We start from the raw sequence: 20818 nt of genomic DNA on the forward strand, positions 1-20818 counted from the left end.
GGTAATAGATGGTTGTAGCAATAAAATCGTACTGCAACTTCATTATAAATGTTGTAAAATGCCTTCAGCCTCTCAAACCATTTTAGAGGGCTGTTACATAAATTCAGTGTTGCTCTTCAAGTTTCACAAATACACTGGGCTAGCATTCTTGAATCTGTTTCTTTGACTAACTTTTTTTTTTTTTTTTAAACAGCCCTGGTGCTTTCTTAAAAGGTAGAAAGAAATGTACTTTGATAGTAAAATCATATTTTCCCAAAGCCATGTTTGTATGCTTACCTGTTTCTATAAAACTTTTAGTTTTGGGCTAACAATAAAATTTTTTGAAAACCTTCATGTAACCAAATACTTCTTAAAACTATTTTTCTGCAGTACGTTATGGAAAACTACTGTTGAACTTACTAGAGGAGTTGCTGTTCAGTATCGATATTTTAAAGGGTGCTTCTTAGAACCCAAGGTATGGATAACTTTTTAAGCTTTTTTTTTTTAGTTTTTACTGTAATACTTTAACTTCATAAGGAGTAGGTCTTATGACTGCAGCAAAGTAATAACATAGACACATACTTAATCTGCGACAACTTAATGTTACTAAATGTAGTTTGTTACTTTAGTCATGCTACTGCCCTGCCCCACAATTGCTGGTTTTTGTTCCACCAAAAAAAAATGAGTGAGGATCATGCAGAGCTTAAATACATACAAAATCCATCATGACTGCAGGTCATTTTTATCTGTTCTCATGGAAGTAATCATTAAAAGCCAACAAGTTTATTAATCAGGGTAAGAGTATTGCATCATAATAATGTGAATGTGTAATAGCAGAAGAAAATTATTGGTAATTTAAGTAAACATGCTAAAATTCTGCCTTACTGGGCTGTCTTTTAATGTTTTATCAAAAAATGTAAATTTTAATGTTAACTGCCTCTTTTCTTGTGGAGTTGCCACATCTTAACTGCTTACTTTTTTTTGGCTTTTTTAAATGAAAGAGCATTCCAATATTTTCCATAGTTCCTATGTAGGCATTTGCATGAGTTATACACCTGCAGTTTTTACATGGATTCATATTGAAAATGCATGTGAGTAGGAGTTAGGCCTTGGCTACACTGGCGCTTTACAGCGCTGCAACTTTCTCGCCCAGGGATGTGAAAAGAACACGTCCCTGAGCGCTGCAAGATACAGTGCTATAAAGTGCCAGTGTAAACAGTGCTGCAGCACTGAGAGTGCTGCTCCCAGCGTTGCAAGCTAATCCCCATGGGGAGGTGGAGTACCTGCAGCGCTAGGAGAGCTCTCTCCCAGCGCTGGCGCTGCAACCACAGTCACACTTCAAAGTGCTGCTGCGAGAGCGCTGCCGCGGCAGCGCTTTGAAGTGTGAGTGTAGCCAAGCCCTTAGAAAGCAGCATACTCATCTGTGGATACCAAGCACCTCTTGGGATTAAGGATAGGAGAGCTCCAAGGAGATGATCTGATCATGTAGTCATGTAGGGGAAAACAAACAGCTACTGTTCAGCTTCATTTTCTTAGAATCACCATACTGAAGAAAAGGGGTCCACTAAACCCACCCAACTGTCTTTTTTGCATCTATTATGTCTACAAATATATTGTAGTTCTTCACCTGGGCACAATTCATTGTCAGTTATGTATGACTTCAGTAATAAGTAAATGCATTGCAGAAGGGCTGCAGAATCGTGCATCCTCTATGTATAGCTCAAATATTTTAAATTATTTCATGGCTAATCGGTCTAAAAATTGATTGTTCTTGGTTTTCATTTTTTGGAGATTCAGAAAAATTCTTTCTTGAGTTGAAAAATACATCATTAAAATTCTCTGTAACGTTAGCTTATTTAATGTACACTCTAAAAGATAGTGTTAGTTTATCAGTTCCAGCATGTGAAATCAACATGGGGGGAGGGATAGCTCGGTGGTTTGAGCATTGGCCTGCTAAACCCAGGGTTGTGAGTTCAATCCTTGAGGGGGCCACTTAGGGATCTGGGGCAAAAATCAGTAATTGGTCCTGCTAGTGAAGGCAGGGGGTTGGACTCAATGACCTTTCAAGGTCCCTTCCAGTTCTAGGAGATTGGTATATCTCCAATTATTATTATGATTATTATTTATTATTTATTAACCAATCTTAAACTGAGACTTAAAATAGATATTTGTGAAATATTCTGGGGACATAAGAGGAGGGTGCAATGATCGTTTTTTCAAGATGAGAAATTTATAAATTGGTACTCCTGTCAAAGTAGGTCAGTTTTTAGGCCTAACAAATCAGATAATATCTTTCTAATTGTTCACATATCCCAATATTTAAAATGTAAGCAGTAACAAACTGGGGGGAAAAAGCACACTTAAATTTAAAGAAAATTGGCAAGAAATTTTTTGCTAGTAAAACACATTTTTCCCTTGTAATATTTGCAAAAGTTCACAGTATATATTGGTGAGTGTGTTTCTTTAAGTAGGTGCTCTGTATCGTGCACGCTCTATGTACCGTGTGATGCAGAGGCTGCCAAGGTAAGTATGAATTTTATGGAATAGCAGAGTAAATAGCTACTGTATATAAAAACCCATATAAATAGCCATAGTGAGATAACTATCACCCGCAAACTTTAAATTGCACCTTGTTACAAACACCTGACTTCATTTTTTAATAAAATTTGGCTTTTGTGTCTAGAAGTGCTTTTCTAGTGGCTTTTCCCTTTTTTAGTTCTTAAGTTGTTTAAGAATATAGGGAGGATCAGTTGCATGGGTGGAGTGAACAAGTTTAAGAACAAAATAAAAGATGCAACACAAATGAACCAGGCATACAGAGAACCTAAAGGAGATGAAACAATAATGTAATAACTAAGAGCTTTGTTTTTAATATAATTTTAGATTCAAAACACCTTTTCAGTCACTGGACTGTATTATATATTTCATGCTGTTTTTATTTAGTACTCTTGGTTAACTTCTAAATCTGAAACTTTGCATCTGTACAGATGCACTAACATAAAATTTAGTAAGGGTCTGAAAGATACTTCATATATCTTGAACTTTTAATCTATCTATGAATAATCACTTGTATACTTATATGCTAATCCTTCAGCTAATAAATAAATTAGCGGGTTAAGTATCTCTAAATATGTTTTGGAACAAGTCCTTTTGTACTATAGTCCCATAATGTTTCAGTTTGCAAATTTATAAACGTGCATTAGAATAAAAAATGCTAAAGACAAACCCGGTTTAAATATGTAAAGTGGTTAGTAGTTCTGTTTCACATTTCTTCATAAACTGGGGGTGCCTCATATGCTTGAATCAGAATATCATATTGATATATATGTGAATATTGGCTAAGCTAAAGGTCATTGATATAGATGGAAGTGGTCAGTTTCCTATCTAGAAACAAAATACTAATACAAATGAGAAACTGAACGTTTTAGCACAGCAAAAGATGCTTCTAATCAGTATTCAAATTCAGGAAGAAATAAGCCAAAAAATCCTTTCCCTCAATCTTGTAAATTGCCATTTTGGGTAGTATCTCTGACCAGTCTTATTTCACTTTTGAAATATAGTGTCAAATTAAAAGGGCAGTTTATACTGAAGTATTTGTGTACAATCAATATGAATATTTAATACCAGTTAGTAACTGTCTTGAGTTGTTTTGCTGCCATTTCTCTCCCCTCCCTCCCATTTATAAATATACCTCTACCCTGATATAACACGACCCAATATAACACAAATTTGGATATAACACAGTAAAACAGGTAAAACAGTGCTGGGGGTGGGGGGCGCTGCGCACTCCAGTGGATCAAAGCAAGTTCGATATAACGCAGTTTCACCTATAACGTGGTAAGATTTTTATTTATTTATTTTTTGACTCTCAAGGACAGTGTTATATTGGGGTAGAGGTGTAGAAATGAAAATTAATAAACAATTAATGAACAATTAATGCATGTATTGGGTGCATTAATGAAATGCAGCACATCTGTGCAGAAGGAAAAAGCTTTTAATGAATTCTAGATAACTTTTGCAATAGCTTTTATTCATCTTGTGCATTTTTCTGAACAAATGGTTACATACAGTTATTGAAGCAAGGTGTCTAGATATTTCTGCTATTTTGTACAAGCTGAGCTTTTGTTTCAAACATATATATGTCTTTGAAGATATACTCACTTATTACAACTACTTTGCTTCAAAGTTCTTTCTATTTTTATGAAGTTCTTTATTTGAGCAGGTTGCTTCTAGATACCTGTTGAAAAAAAAACAGCAATCCTGTTTAGAACATAAGTCATGCATGTATATTTTATTTATAGATAGATAAATTAAATATACTATACTATTCAGTATGTTTTAAAAAGCTCATTATGGTCAATACAGAATAAATAAAATACATAAACTCTTGGCCTTTATTTAATTTTTTCCCTTCCAGTAAATAAGTTTGCACATCTAGGGAATTTCCTTGAAGGAAATATGGAGTGACTAAGCCACCAGTGGATGTAGCAAAGCTTTGAAAACTTGGCATCATTCTTCAGCTACTTTTAAATATTGGCAGAATACCATTTGATATATTCATAGGGATTTTAACAGAGCTTTGTATTTTCTTAATTTTCTAGTAATAAACACTCCAAAGATGAATCTTGTGTTCATACTCTGTTTACTATTAGAGTACCCTAGCAAAATCCTTTGGCTGTCAGTCAGTAGCAGGCTAGCAACTTCTAGTTTCTGCCTAACTGCTAGCAAGAAGGGGTTCTCCATTTTACTGTGCTACAGCAGCAAGTTGTATGTTAAATGATTGCCTGAAACATTTTCAAACAATAACTGAAACTAGTTAGCCTAGTGTTTTCTATGTTAGGTAACTTAAATGTGTGTTCTCGAGTCTTTGTGCCTTGTGAAGTCAGCTACCCTTTGAACTTTCAGATTCTGTGCCAGTGCTGGTTGATGTGCTCAATTATTGTCTATCAGTGTGGTATAAAAACTTAGGTAGATGGACATGCATTGTCAAAAGTGCAACGTTAAATATGCTTTAGTTTTCTAAGGCATTCAACTGCCTTGTGCTCTTAGCCAGCTTTTATGTGGCACATAGGTTCCATTTTGAGAATCTTGGATTTACGGTGTGCACGTTCAGTGCCCATTTAGGCACTTGGCTTGACACTTGCACAGATTCCATTGGTGAGTTCTTCGGGTCAGAGACTGACTTCCTTTGTTCATGCCCTGCTATCATTGTTTGTTTTTAGCTTTTGGAGAGGTCACTAGCCTACTTGATAGGAGAAGCTGTGGGCACCTGCCTCCCTGCTGGCAGACAAAGTTTTCACAATGGGAATCCAGAGTGTGTCTGTCAGCCAAAAGTATGTTGGTCTGTTATAAGAAAACAGGGAAGAAACTTGACTTCACATTCTTTTCAACTTACTCATATTTTAGACAGTTCTGTTTTCCCTTTCCCTCTCTTTTATCCTTGCAGTTATCTTTTGTGTGTGTGTGTGTGTGTGTGTGTACTGTTAATTAGCATAACATTACCAAAAGAGAGATTAATAATGTAATATTAATCTTGTTTTATAACTAGATGTATTCTACCTTTTAAAGCATCAAGTGCTAAATAACTTTGGATATGTATTTTGCATGAAGTGGCTTTGGGTGGGGATATGCGGCTTTGAGCTAAATGGGAACTTTGCATTTGTTTTTAGCAGTGATATAGATATCAAACCTAAATTTACTGAATGCTTTGAAATCTTTGGCTTTTGGGATCACCTAATGCAAAAACCTTAGTAGATTTCATATCCTTGACATAATATCAGGAAGTCCCAGCTGGTGCTACAAAAATGATGCTGAGCCATAAACATTCAGTGTTCGGATATTTTGATTGACTGATTTTTCCATTTTTATCAGAAAATTAAGTTGTTTCTGTTAATCTGAAACAAATTGTAATGTTTTTGTCTTTTTTTAACTCTGCTGAGGTAAAACTGGTGTTGGAGATTGTGATGCTTTGTAAGAGAAGGGACAGCGTAGGCTTGATGAAATCTAGAGTGGCTTCTTAGCCAAAAATACCAAGATGGTGAACCCCGCAGATAGCTAACAGCACTTTCTGTAGAAAATGGTAACCATGTATTGATACGGGAAGGAAATAATTTAAGAAAAAAAGGCAGAAAAATAACTTTAGTCATTAAGAGGTCTGATCAGTACAGCTTATCCAGAGACTTGGGCCCAACAATGTCTCAGTTCCTGCTTCTGCAGCCAGCCAAATGATTCACTATAAGCTCTAACTTAGAAAGCATTTTTAAAGTTCTGTTGATCCTCGCAACAGAGAAACAGTCTTTGGTCTCAATATCTAATCGGCTTTCTATCAGATTCACTAAAACCAAATATTGCCCCCTACAATTGGCAAAATATGGGGGGAGACCCACAAATTTAATCCTGGTCCAACCAAAACTAACCACAAAGAACTTCACTGATAGTTTGTTGTGAATAAAGCTAGAAGCATATTTTTGTAGTGGGATTTCTTAGTCTGCTGCCCTGGCATCTTCATCCCTATTCTATGGATTCTTCTATGAGTACATTCTCCTTTGCCCAGGAATAGTCAATATGTAAAATATTTAACATGGATATATGGTTCACCTAAAATGATGTACCTCTCTGCCTCACTTTGAGCATTGTGAACACTTTCTTCATGCTTTTGCTATGCCTTTTAAGCAGTATAAATTTTTATATTCCTTTTTGTGGCAGTGAACCAAATTCAGATCTTCTATTTGAATTTTAGTGAGGTAATGTGGAAGAGCAAAATCTCTGCCACAGTCAAAACACTTTTGTGTCAGTCTGAGTTCCTCACCAAATAAAATAGATATTTTTTTTCAAACTTTCAACTGCCCCTCCTCCCCCCAAAAAATCTTGTGTTTTAGGTTCGTTAGAACCCTACCTGAAGGAATAAATTTAAGTAATATAATTAGCATTAATTAGCTGAATACTTATTGCAGTATCACAAATTAAAATAAAAACCTCAGTTCAGTGAGAATTGTTTTCTTGTTGGAAAGCGTAACTTTCCAATAAAGTAGCTATAAACACCGAGGATTTAATAATTCCATCCAACTTCTCTGCTCCCAGTCTGAATTTGTCAGTTTGTCATAGTGTGACCTGACTCATCAAATCGCAGCATCAGCAGTCTCAGTGGTAAGAAGCAAGCCTTATCTTTTCTTATTCTTTAGCGTCTTTTCTTGTTCTTCAGCATATAAATTAAGATCACAAGCACCCAAAGTGGCATTGTGGGTAGAATATCAGATATAACATAAGAGATTATTGCAGACATTTAACTTTTAAATTACAGACTATCGATGGTCCCTGCCAAGTCATAGTTCACAAGTGGGAGACTCATCTACAACCACGATCAATAACCCCTTTAGGTATGGGCATCAATTGCATCTGTTTGAGGCATATGCATAAGATTACTAATATGCTGCACATTGGTTTAGTGGGATTGACAACAATTTATATCTTTAAAATATTTAAATTTAGTACTGTTACAGGTAAAAGAATTTCTTTATACATCATGGACCTCATTCTCAAAACCTTAAAATTGTCAAATCTTAAACTCTGAGCAACTGCTTTAAAAAAAGCAATGGATTTGAAGTTGTTTCCTAAATTTTGTCTTTTGCCTATTTCTATTTAAATTGGAGTTAACATAACTTTTTAATGTTTGTCACTCTTTGAGACTGAGGATCCATACTTATATTTTTAAAAGAAGTGTGGAGAAGGGGAGGGTGTGAACTTACCCTTGTCCTTGTTCATATGAAGTTTCAGTGGTAAACTTTAAGACGATTTTTAATTCCAGTGAGTTGGCAACTTAAGTAGATATTACTAACAACAATAGTAACATAATTCAAGGTGATGGAGTTTTTTTCTAACTGTAAATATCAGAAATCCCCTTTTGTTGTAGGGACATACAATACAAACTTGATTAAGTTCCTAAGAGTTTTCTGAAATCCAGACTTTCTTTTTTAAAAGTGATTGAAATCATTCATTGAATGTAGTTCAGATCTCTTTATCAGCCATAGGATGGCACTTTTCTACATATATTTTTGTCAAATATATCAGAAGGCCAGTGTTTCCTAAATCTGTATTAGTTCATTCTACATAGATTAAATACCTTCTGGCTCCTGGAGAGTGTGTACCCTTTAGTTAGAATCTTCTATTTAAATATTTCTTAGGACTAATCATGTGTACCATAAGGGATTACTGTTGCATACTAGTTAGTTTGTGAATTAGAGCAGTTAAGGATTTCTGTTCCTTTAGGAAATTGTTTTTTCTATATATTGGTCAGCAATTAATATTCTGGTCTATATACCACCCTCTGAACTTTGTCTCTAATACAGTTGTTTACCTTACTCTGAACAGTTTTGAATTTTTAAGTAATATTCAACTTTATTCTTTTTAACCCTGTAGTCATTGAAAAAAATACATTGGTCCTGTGAGTTCTGGGGTGATTATTTAAAATGTATAATTTCCTAGGAAAGCTAAAGTACTAATAAATGAACTTCCTAGGGATCTATTTATTTAATATAGCAGCTGTTTATAAACAGTCTTTTTAAAGAAAAAGTACTTTCTTGATCTAGTGAAACCTGGATATTGGAGATCTAGAGCTGTGTGGAAACTTTTGCGGTCAGAAATCATTCTTCGCAAGTTCATAGAAAAAATAAAACATCTCTTTTGTCACAAAAATGTCAGCCTGTTAATGCTGATAGAAAACTTGTCATTACACCACAAAATGTTGTTTAATGACTGAGGGCAGAATTGTGGTGCTTTTTACAAAAGGCTAATGGCATTATTGGCAAAATATGATGAAGTCAAATTTGGTTTTCAAAATTTTGAGAAAGAAAGGTTGATTATTTTAGGTTTTTTTTATTGATCTGAATGGTTATGATTATGCTGGCGAGTTTGCATACTTCCTGAGTTTCCTGCTTTTATAACCTTTTTGAGTAGGGTAAAAGTGAAGAAACATTTTGAATGTCTTGTTCCAGGGAAACGGGTCTGTCAGATGCACAGAATAATATTTTAATTATGACTAATGTGATTTAGAAGCTTTTCATAGCAAAAAGCTTGTATGCTTTTAAGAAATGTTTCTTAAACACCGTCAACATATATAATACTAAATGGATCTTGAACACTAGCAATGGAGAATACTAGCAATATAGTGTGAACTACAAGAAAACCAAACTTTTAGAATGCATTTAATAGAATTTTGCGATAAATATGCTTATTCTTTGTCTACTTTTTTCCTTGTAAATTTTAAATACAGTAGTTCAATTTTGACATTTGACTCTGTGTAGGGTAAGAGTACTAACTAGTTTCCTTCTGTTTCCCCTCCCTTCAATTATAGAAAATGACATCACTGTTGATGATGGACAGTTTGGAATCCATAGTAAGTAGGATGTATTAATTACTTTAAAATCCTTACCAGCATGTATGAATTTTAAGAAGTCAAGTGTTAGTGATGAAAAATATAATGAAATTATACATGTTAAACAAAACATTTGCCGGTGCCTGAGGGCCTGCTTCCGACTGATGATGCCCTTTTCAGGGCAAAGAGCACTAGCCACGTCCCAGGGGGAGATTCCACTGATCACAAGATGCTGTGTCATCGTGTTTTGGCCATGATCTTCATCCTCCCCAGATCCTCCCCCTTTCTGGTGCTGTGTGTCAGCTGTTAGGTTTGGTAATATCTTTTAGGTCTTGTCTACACCCCAGAGTTATGTTGACAAAAGTTATATTGACTATCAAAAAGCGTTATAATACTCTCTCTCCATCACCAGAGCCCATCCACACTTGGGGCTCTAGCATCAACAGTGAGAACAGTGCACTATGGGTAGTTATCCCACAATCCTCCTCACCACCTTCTGCCGCTAGCGCTTGTAGGTTGGCAGAGTGGATCATGGTGCATCGTGGGTTTGTGGCATTTTTCAGTGGCCCATATTTACTGTGTGCTCGTCATCTCTGTGTTAAAGGATGGATCCTGCACTGCTTTCTCCTGCTCTGTTAACTGTCAAAATTTGTAATGTTAAATTGAACATACCCATTAAGCCCATTTTTGTAAAATTTCAAAACTTTCCAGTTTAGGCAAAGTTCTTAGCCCAGCCTTAGAACAAACATGGACAGTCTGCCTAAATAATCAGGCCAACAGCCATCAATATGCTACTTCCCCGATTGCTCTCATATATATGTTCCCACACTTACAGGCTTCATACCAAGTTCTCCCTTACTTTACAACTGTTTTTTCACACATCTCACAGCCCCTCCACCATTCACTCATTGCTCAGCCCTCTAACACTTACAAAATTATCCAAGTTTGACATTACTCTGTCACTCATTACACATCAGTTCTGTTCCTTCCACTAAATTTTTAACTTCTGTCTTCTCCTGTCTTTGCTTTATGCTGTCCCTCCCCCCAAGCTACCTCTCTTGCTCCTGTCCCCAAAGTTGTCACTTCTCTTCATTGCTACAGTAATCTGTTGCTTCTCAGCAGCTTCAGACCTGCAGAGCCAATTTCAGAACCTCATCTGATAGCTGGTACCTTGCACCCCTTCCTGGCAGCCCCACTTGTTGCACTACTTTCCTCATTCTGAGAAGCTGAGGATTCTTCTCTACCTCTAACCAGCTCACACTTACACTCACATATTTATTCTGCACATGGGTGGAAAAAATTAGAGGGAACATTGGTTACAAGGTATGGTGGACTCTGTCAAAGAAACTAGTTATGTGAAATCACATTATTTCAAAGTTATACCGATATTCTGTTTTTAATTATATTGATGTATGTTTCTTTTTTGAAAATCTCTTCGACTGTATATAACTGTTACTACTTTTCATCATGTTTACTTTGCCAGATGGTGTTGAGACTCTGGATTCTGGGTGGCTGTCCTGTCAAACTGAAATAAGACTACGTCTACATTATTCTGAAAAACCACCTGTCTCAATATCCAAGAATAAATTTAAAAAATCTAGGTTTAGGTAAGATCATCATAAGTTGCAATTTTTGTAATGTTAAGCTCCATCACAAGTTCACATCTGTTGATAACATTAAATCAGTGGTGCTGCTTTCCTCAGGCTTCTCCCATTGCTAACTTGATTGTTCAAAAGAGAAATGTTAAGAGGCCACAATGTATGTTAGCATCCCACCTATTTTACAACTACTTGGGGTGGGGGGGAGAAATACTGTCATACATGTGATATTTATGTATCCTTACGTGTGTTGTCAAATGATACAAATAATTAATTTGGTATTTTTAATACTGCATTCTGATTTAGATGAATGTGCAAAAAATTAATAGCTGTTACAATCTTTACTTCAGTTGATTTTTACTGTAGTCCTCTGATTTTGTTCAGAGCTATATTTGAGATTCTTCATTAAATATTGAATATTGAAAGAGTTCTCTGTATGAAAAAATGAAGCAGTAGATTTAGATGAAAGAACTACTTCAGTATTAGTCCATTTTCAGTCTTTATATTTTTATAAGAAGTTATTTTAATAGGTCCCTTTCCTCAAACTCCAAAAAAAATCTGTGTACAGTAAAAGCTGTTTTATCCAGCACTTCACCAACTGGAAAGCTCTATAAACCAGCATTTCTGATCTTTGTTGAAATTCCAGTTTATAATCCTGTTGGCATGGGCCGTGGGGGTGAGTGCTGGTTCTGGGGGATACTCACCTCAGGTGGCTCCCAACAAGTGGCAACCTATCCTGGCTACTTCTAGATGGAGGTGCCCCAACCGGCTGTCTCGAGCCCCTGCCTGCACCCCATCCCGCACCCAAGCCCTGCACCCAAACTCCTTTCCTCTTAGTTAACCAGTATTTTTCACTTACCAGCACCTCCCCCCTTCCACCAACATGCTGGATAAAACAGCTTTTTCTGTAGCAAGTATTATAGCATCATATACCAAGAAGTAAACGGACTGCTTCTCACAGTAGGTACACACACACATCCCTTTGTCTTAATTTCCCTTAGCCCTAAAAAAAGAAAGTATAAACTAAGTGATTAGATGTGATTCATCTCTCAAGTTTTATATATATGCAGTGCTAAAGTCTGATCGTGTTAAGTGCAATTAGCTGTCAGATATTTTTATACAGCTTTTGATAGTGCAGCGGTTCTCCAGCTTTTAAAATAACGTATCTGGTGTCATTTTTCCTCCCATTTCTCAATCATGCTGACCATCTGCCTTCCAGTTTTCAATTGTTTAGAGGATTGGGTTATACTTGTTTACATGGAAAAAAAAATTAAATTGTGCGTATTTTTAACTCAGTGTGATTTAGCTGCTGGAAGTCAGATACTGAGCCCACATCATGTGAATAGCTAGTTTTTCACATAGCACCAGCAAGTGATCTGCAGATCATGGACCGTAATTTGAGAGCCTTGTCATAATGAACGCCTGGCTAAGAGGGTAGGGACGCCTTCCCAAACCCCTACCCCGCTCAACCTTGTCATGAGACTGGAGAGGTAATTGCCTTACTGAGAACAATTGCACCTAATATGTCCTTGCTCTGTCCCAATACTGTAGCACCTTACAGTGTTTCCTGGGGCACCCTGTTGGCAGGGCATGCAAGAGAGAGAAGGTAATTCTTGAATCCGGATCCTAGTTTTCCTGAGAATCAGTGCACTGCCTGCTTGCTGATTACTTCAAGGACCTCCTTGCTGGCTGCTTGTTAGCAATTCAGGAAGGCAGGGAGAGGCTTTGAACTTCTTTCCTTGTGGTACATCGGTTCTTCTGCTGCCTAGGACCATTCATGTCATCAAAGTCCTGATGTGCATGGCAGATTGAATACACATTATTCTCCTCCCCCTCAACCCCCCATAAAATTGGGATTCATAAGAACTCTAATAAAGATGTCTCAGCTCGATATCCCTGCCAAAACTGGGAATTCTGGGCAGTGCCAGGTCAGACAAAGGAGGTAAATCTGCATGTAACAATTCGATCATTTTGCAAAAGCTTGGTCTCATGACTCATACCTAGACTAATTTTCACAGGAGGCCTGATAGGTCTGGCAGTAATCTTCAATTAGATCTGGATGGCTAAATGCTGTTTTTAGTGAAATGGGTGCATTGAGACACCTTTCATAGAGTTCCATACTCAAAAACTTTCTTTTTAGAAGCAAAAATTGCATGTGTTAAGTGATCTAAATATCAGAAGAGGTGTATAATGCGCCAAGGACCTGTAGAGTTCTGGTACATGAACGGATGGATAGTCTGAAATCCATTGGATAGTCAGAACGGCACAAGTAAGGTGATTTGTGGCAGCCATTTCCACTGTCCGGGGTCCTGTAGTGAAGGGTTAATTTCAGTTTCTGGACTGAGATTTTTCATTCTGTGGTATTGAAGTTACAGATTTGATGTAAAGGCTCTATACTGGCAGCATTCTCTCAGTGGGATTTGTTTGCTGCTTTTAGTGTCATATGGACTTTTTGGGGGGGGGGGGGGTAACCACTGAGTGAAATAGCTTTTTATTTACTTTGCTTTCTTTGTAAAGGACTGAGAAAGGGATCGGAACCTGGTTATATATACTTCCTTTGATAGGAAGCAAAGAGGCAGAAAACCTGTTTCATGGAATGATAATGTTTGCTGGATGCAACTTTGTTTGCCAGAATTCAGCACACTGGAAGCCAGGGAGAATTCTCCACATTCCATGCAGGACCACTTACTATTTTCAGTCTGGGAACCTTCATAAGCACTACATTCAGTTAAATTTTGTGTTTTATTTAAAAATAATCTGAGGTTTACTCTTTGCGTTTATCTTTGTGGCTTGTCAATAGCACAGCATATACCTTCTTATATTACTTGACTTTAGGAATATTAAGGAACTTGTGCGTGCATATTCATACATCAGTTGTCATATGCTCAAGGCTGAGGGGCTGATGGTGACCATTACCCTAGTCTTCAGTTACCTTCGGGTGACCCTTTAGGTTGTTGGTAGTGATCTCCTGAAGGAGGCCATCTGTTCACTCTGGCACCCATATAATTAGTCAGCAATGATTGGTTTCAGAGTAGCAGCCGTATTAGTCTGTATCTCCAAAAAGAACAGGTACTTGTGGCACCTTAGAGACTAACAAATTTATTTGAGCATAAGCTTTCGTGGGCTACAGCCAACGCATCTGAAGAAGTGGGCTGTAGCCCATGAAAGCTTATGCTCAAATAAATTTGTTAGTCTCTAAGGTGCCACAAGTACTCTTGTTCTTCTTTCAGTAAGATTACTAACTTTCAGACAGTGGGAAAATTTTTCAAACCATCCAGTAATTATTTTTTTCAAAAGTAACTTGTGCACTTATAAGTCAAAATTAATCGTTTTTGAAAAATGGAATGTAGTCACTAGAGCCTAAGTTTCTCTGAAAGTATGCAACTCAGTCTGCATGTACACTGCAAGTGAGGGGTGTGATTCCAAGCTTGCATACATGTACTTGTGCTAGCTCTCATCTGAACTATAGCATGCTAAAAATAGCAGCGTAGTTGCAGTAGCTTGGGCAGTGGTGGGTACAGTCTAGCCATCCCAGATACAAACCTGCCTGAACCCTATGGTTGTGTGATGGGTTACAACCTGAAACTGTGGGACTGTTGTGCCCCCTTAACTTTCTAGTCTGGGTTGTCACTTATGATGCAGTGCTAGCCAGTGAAAAGCAGTGAACCTTTCCAGGTGCTGTGATCGCCCAGCCATCAGCATGTGGAGACCCACAAGCACAGCTAAATTGCATGAAGGCTTTCCCAATCATTCATGAATTATACAGAGAGAGGCACCAGCAAATACAGTCTTACACTGCTCAAGACTCTCTTGGACAGTGCAAGCTCATTAATTAGTTCTCCTTTCCAGCAGGGGTAGTTGACATGTAACAGTCCTTGTTAGCTTGAGCTGAGATTCTCTAAACATTTCAACCTAAACCATGCTGTTTTAGATAAAGCAGGTTTATTAACTACAGAAAGATCGATTTTGCTCTATGGCTACTACTTATAATTACTTAAAGTTGGTTACATAAGAAATAAAAATAAACTCCCAGTCAAAATTCTGCAGACTAAGTAAGGTTTGAATCAAACAGCTTTTCTCACCCTAATAGATGTTACAGGGAGCTTACAGTTCCAATACATTTCCTTCCCAGCCTGGGACCAATCTCCCCAGTTCAAAGTCTTTGTCTTCTGGACAATCTTTGAGGTATTGAGATGGAGGAGAGAGGCCAAGTGATGTCACTGTCCCTCTCCTCTGCTTCCAGTTGCTAGAAAGATCCTTGCTGTGATGGGGGGTTAGGCAGACCCAATTGTGTATGCGTCCTCTCTGAGGAGTCTCTGGGAGAGTGGATTCTTCTCAGTGGCAATCAACAAATGTCTGGCTGGTCCTGATGTAAATCTGTTTTACTAGGTTGCCACTGAAAGGCTGGCTGTAGGCATCTCCCAACTTTACGACGTATTTCAGTAACACACACATAGCAATACTTCATATCTTCAGAGTCACACAATCCAACGAGGTAGTAATATTCAACAGATCATGACTTCTCAAATGATACCTCACAAGGTATACTTTGTGACATGATTATGGTATGTTTTGTACAGTGCTGATTGTGGGGATTCCAGGGTGCCATTTTGTACTGAGCAGCTAGCCTGTGCTGCCAATGGCCAGGCTGCTGTGCCTATGCTGTTTTTAGCATGCTAGCTCAGATGAAAGAGGATGTGGGTTGGTGTGCATGAGCTGCAGACCAGACCTCTAGTTTGTAGCATAGTCATACCCTTAGGGATTGTCTGCATGGTGAATTAGCATGCCGCAAGCCAGGGAGTGAGTCTACAGCATGCTATTTGCTATGTACTAGCTCGCCATGTGGACCCTGCTACACTAAAATTTTTATAGTGCGCTTTGACATCCTCTTCTTTGGGACTGCAAAGCTTTTAGGGCAGAGTAGCATGTCCACTTGGCATGTTAGAGTGTGGCAAACTACCACACTCTAGAGTCACACTGTGGCTTGCTGCATGCTAACTCATGTAGACAACTCCAATTCTCCTAAGTCACATAGGCATTTTAGAAAATCTTACCCAGTGTCTTGAGCTTTTGTGATGTGCAAGAGCATAAGCTATGAGGTTAAAATCTAAATCTATAGAGCTTTTGGAAAGTATAACTAGAGAGCAGTGGCTCCAGGATGGGAGGAGTAGGGAAGTATTATCCCACTAATGTTGCCTTGAGATCTGGGTCATCACTATGTTTAGGGAAATATAGGTAATACAGTGGCATATAACGTTTTTGTGGGACAGAATCCTACTACATCTCCTGACCTAGTATTTTGTAGGCTTTTGAGTTGCTGCTGTCACTGAAGATGCTTCACTGATTTTCTAGCATCTGATTTGTTTTTCTTTTTGGTGCATAGGGTGAAACTGACTCTAGAAGGCTTGGAGGAAGATCACGACGATGACAACCAAGATAAAACTGTTGTTCAGAAAATGTCAAACACTCTGGAGATCTCCTTAATAAGTGATACTGAATACAAATCTCGGCACACTCAACCAGAATGTGGTTATGGTTTGCAGCCTGATCGATGGACAGAATACAGCATACAGACAATGGAACCAGATAACTTGGAATTAGTCTTTGACTTTTTTGAAGTGAGTACTTGTCTGGCATGTATATTAGGAAGTGATGAGTCCTTGGTGCAGGAAGGGGTAATTTTAGATTGCTGAACAGCTAGCAATTTTATTTAAAAAATGACTAAAAATATTTAGTCCAGATAAGTGGTTCTCAACCAGGAGTATTTGTATCCCTGGGGGTACACAGAGGTGTTCCAGGGGGTACATCAACTCATCTGTATATTTGCCTAGTTTTACAACGGGCTACAGAAAAAGTCAGTACAAACTAAAATTTCATACAGACAGTGACTTGTTTATACTGCTCTATATATTATACACTGAAATGCAAGTACAATATTTATAGTCCAATTGATTCATTTTATAGTTACAGGGTAAAAATAAGAAAGCAAGCAATTTTTCAGTAATTGTGTGCTGTGACATTTTTGTCTGTGTAAGCAAATAGTTTTAAAGTGAACTGAAACTTGGGAGTACTCAAGAAAACTCGGACTCCTGGAAGGGGTACAGTAGTTTGAAAAGGTTGAGAGCCACTAGTCCAGAAAAGGAAAGAAATAGTAGGCCAGTTCTTCCTAATTGTTTCACTTACTGCCAGCTCAGGTATGGGTCCCACTGTTTAGTCAAGGAGTTCTTTACATACCTTAGCAGTCCCTGTGATTTAAAACCAAGCAAAATAATCACTGCTGTTAACCAGGGCTATTTTATTACCAAAAAGAAAATATTAAACAAAATGCAAGTGATGAGAGAGCAAGTGATAAACTGGTTACTTCCATTACAATCCCTTCTGTATCAACAATATATTGTGACTCTTCAGTATATTTGTAGTTAACTAAATGTTTATAGATGGTCAAAATAATTTCAGGGCAGGTGTACCTGTTGGTTATTAATAAATAACCAGTCCATTTATAGTTGGTAAAGAAGCAACTGTAACTATGTCTATGAAATCAAAGAGATATTTTAATCAGTTACTTAGAAGAAACCATCTAAGGACCCTGTCTTGAGACAGGCCAGTTAATCTTTATTAAGAACCTTAAATCCATGTAACTCCCGCTATTTATTTCTGTTTATCATCTATCTTCTGTCCAGGAATACATGGACTAACCACTTTGTGATTAGCAGGAGTAAAACTACTAATATTTTAAGTTACAACAGCATTTCACTATTCCAACAAAATCATTACAAGAGTGTTTTGTTGTTTTTTTTAATCCAATAGTTTGGCAGTGTCTTAGTTAACTTTCTCTCACCAGTCCATGTTAAAGTTTTGGGGTGTCTGTGGCAGCTTGTTTGTAGCGATGGACAGGATGAGTTGCAAAGTGCTTGCTGTCTAAGCAGAGTAACAGGATGTGTGTGAGGGTTACTCACTCCGGAGTCTTGTACTCTTCTCCTTCCTATTTCTATAAAATTATGAGAGAAAACACAAGCTTGTTTAGATTTCAGGTTGATTGCTGTCACCCTTTAATTGGTTTCATGTCTTCATTGTAGTTCTAGGAGCCCCTTCATCTTTAAGAATATATAGTTTGTTAATACATATACAACATTTCTTTAATTTTCTGTATTTTTGTGGCAGGAAAGATTCAGGTGAGTTTAAAACTAACTTTCAAAAGTTTCTTTTTAATTTAGTCCACTTTTTTACAGTCTTTCAGTTTTTAGATTTTTGACAGGGAATATATTATTTTATTTTTAAAAGGTCCAAACACTCCTGTTTCTTACGTTTTAGTCCTCAAACAGTTTTTTTAAAAATTAAATAGCGCTTATAAAGTCTTCAACTTCAATAATTAAGTCACTGACTCTTAACAGAGTTTGGAGAGAGAATTCTTGTCTTCCAAAAATGGATGAGCGTATTTAAATAGCTTCCTGAATTAGTAATTAGTTTAACATCAAATGATCATGCTATACTTGTACATACTATTCATATAACAATATCAAGCAGTTATTATATGAACGTTTGCAGTTAGATACAAAATATTTGCAAATATACATTTTAAAAGAGGCTTATGCCATACTTGAAAAACAGCAAAGATTTTTACCTTTAAGTGGAAACGTGAGTTTGAACTGACCAATATCTTCTATAAAACATCTGACCATAAGTGCTCTCGAAGATTAAAGAATGATGACTTCAGTACATGTACAAAATGAAATATCCTTATTGAAATTGATTTTAGAGTTCTTTGGATGAGTTTTTAAAGTAAAGTTCTTCTTCGAGTGCTTGCTCATGTCTATTCCACGGTAGGTATGCGTGCTTGCCACATGCACATTCCTCCCCAAGGTGGTCTCCGCCTTTCACATGAACCAGGACATCTTCCTACCTGTCTTCTGCCCTAAGCCACACGCTTCTAGCGAGGAACGCTGCCTCCATACTTTCAGTGTGCACAGGGCGTTTGTCTTTTACCTGAAGTGGACTAAGCCATTCTTTAGGTGTTTGCAACTCCTTTGTTGCCTCGGCAGAGCGCATGAAGGGCCAACCGATCTCCATCCAGAGACTGTCTCGGTGGATCACGTCGTGCATCCGAACATGCTACGACCTAACAGGGGTTCCCGCATCACCTATTGTAAGGGCTCGCTCAACAAGGGCTCAGGCCTCATCGGCTGACTTTGTGGCCCACGTCCCTATCCAGGACATCTGTAGGGCCGCTGTAGGTACCTGGTCCTCCGTACACACTTTCACGTTGCACTATGCGATAGTCTCCCACGCCAGGGATGACGCTGTTTTCGGTAGGGCTGTGCTCCAGCCAGGGGATCCATAAACTCCTACCAACCTCCCTCACCCATAGCTTGTAATCAGTTACTGTGGAATACACATGAGCAAGCACTTGAAGAAAGGACAGTTATCTCTTCCGTAACTGACGTTCTTTGAGATGTGTTGCTCATGTCTATTCCACATCCCACCCTCCTTCCCTACTGTCAGAGTTGGCCCGGCAAGAAGGAACTGAGGGTGGGGGGAGCACGTAGATCCCCTTATAGCGCACCATAGTGGCTCCACTCCAGGGGTCACAGCAGCGCTCCCCCTACAGGTACTGCTGAGGGAAAAACTTCCGGCACCGGTGCATGTGGCGAGCACGCACGCCTATTGTGGAATAGAGATGAGCAAGAGATCTTGAACGCCAGTTATGGAACAGGTAACTGTCCTTTCTGTTTGCATACCCTTTGACCTTTTCCTTCCCCCAGAAAAATACTGTATATAGTGTAATCATATATTTAATAACCTAGTTTAACTATAAGCCCTGAGTAAGATACTGGGCTTTGTATGTCATAAAGCCAAAATAAACTATGCAAACCAAAAGAGCGGCTGAAATTCTGTAAGGGTCTCAACTTTTTTTCCTACAGTTCTATCAAATTCAGATTTCATATTTCTGATAATTTACAATAACAATGAGGTCAGGTTTGTGTGTAACACAGGTACATTTGAACTTAAAAAGAGGGATCTCATAATGAAGCACACTAGAGGGGTATCTTTTTCATTTTATATCAGTGCTTGTCTACATTTGCTCATCAGGCAGAGTTTCCATGACTATGGAGAGTTTATATTGTCATTCATACATGTAGCCGTAATTTAATGTCTTCTTCTGTTTTTTAAAAATAAAACCTAATACTTGTCATTTTTAGGAAGATCTAAGCGAAAGAGTATTACAAGGAGATGAACTTCCAGGCCATGTGGGTACTGCATGCCTCTTATCCTCCATGATTGCAGAACTGGGAAAGAGTGCTGGAATTCTCACACTTCCTATTATGAGCAGAAGTTCAAGAAAAACCATTGGAAAAGTAAGAGGTATGGTTGATACAAAACAAGAACTTCAACATACCTTAAAATTAGACTGACAGTTTTGTTAAAGTGCCGCGTTTGGCCATTTAATCCAATGATTTCAGAATGCATAGCCTAATGTGTTGTGTTGAATTCATAGAAGTTGTTTTTTTAGAAATCGTTTTTATACAATCGATTGTGTGTGTCCCCACACAAAATGCTCTAAGTCTATTAAGTCCTGGGCAGAGATGGGAGTGACTCAGCCAGGTCATTCCCATCTTCTGCCAAGCACCCAGGAGGTGAAGATGGCTAGTAGTCATACTGAACCGTCTGCTGCCAGTCTAGGATGTAAAAGATAGATGGAGTGGATCAAAACAAGAAATAGACCCGCTTTGTTTTGTATTAATTTGCTTCTCCCCTCCCTTCCTCCCTCCGTGAAATCAACGGCCTGCTAAACCCAGGGTTTTGAGTTCAGTCCTTGAGGGGGCCATTCTGTGTGACAGTTGTTTGTTTTTCCTTAATGCAAAGCCACTCCCTT

At 37.9% G+C, this 20818-nt stretch overlaps 1 protein-coding gene across 3 annotated transcripts in view; it reads left to right on the top strand.

Moving 5' to 3' along the window:
• GPCPD1 (glycerophosphocholine phosphodiesterase 1) overlaps positions 1 to 20818 on the top strand; it is a 68791-nt gene that overhangs the window by 18124 nt on the left and 29849 nt on the right. For all 3 annotated transcript variants that reach the window (XM_032779067.2, XM_032779066.2, XM_032779065.2), the window contains exons 4-9: positions 370 to 454; positions 7280 to 7355; positions 9329 to 9370; positions 10833 to 10956; positions 16331 to 16565; positions 20145 to 20307. In XM_032779067.2, coding sequence (XP_032634958.1) covers positions 370 to 454; positions 7280 to 7355; positions 9329 to 9370; positions 10833 to 10956; positions 16331 to 16565; positions 20145 to 20307 — 725 coding nt within the window. The remainder of the gene's footprint in view (positions 1 to 369; positions 455 to 7279; positions 7356 to 9328; positions 9371 to 10832; positions 10957 to 16330; positions 16566 to 20144; positions 20308 to 20818) is intronic.

Source organism: Chelonoidis abingdonii, chromosome 3, assembly GCF_003597395.2.
Source record: "Chelonoidis abingdonii isolate Lonesome George chromosome 3, CheloAbing_2.0, whole genome shotgun sequence".
Lineage (NCBI taxonomy): Eukaryota > Metazoa > Chordata > Testudines > Testudinidae > Chelonoidis > Chelonoidis abingdonii.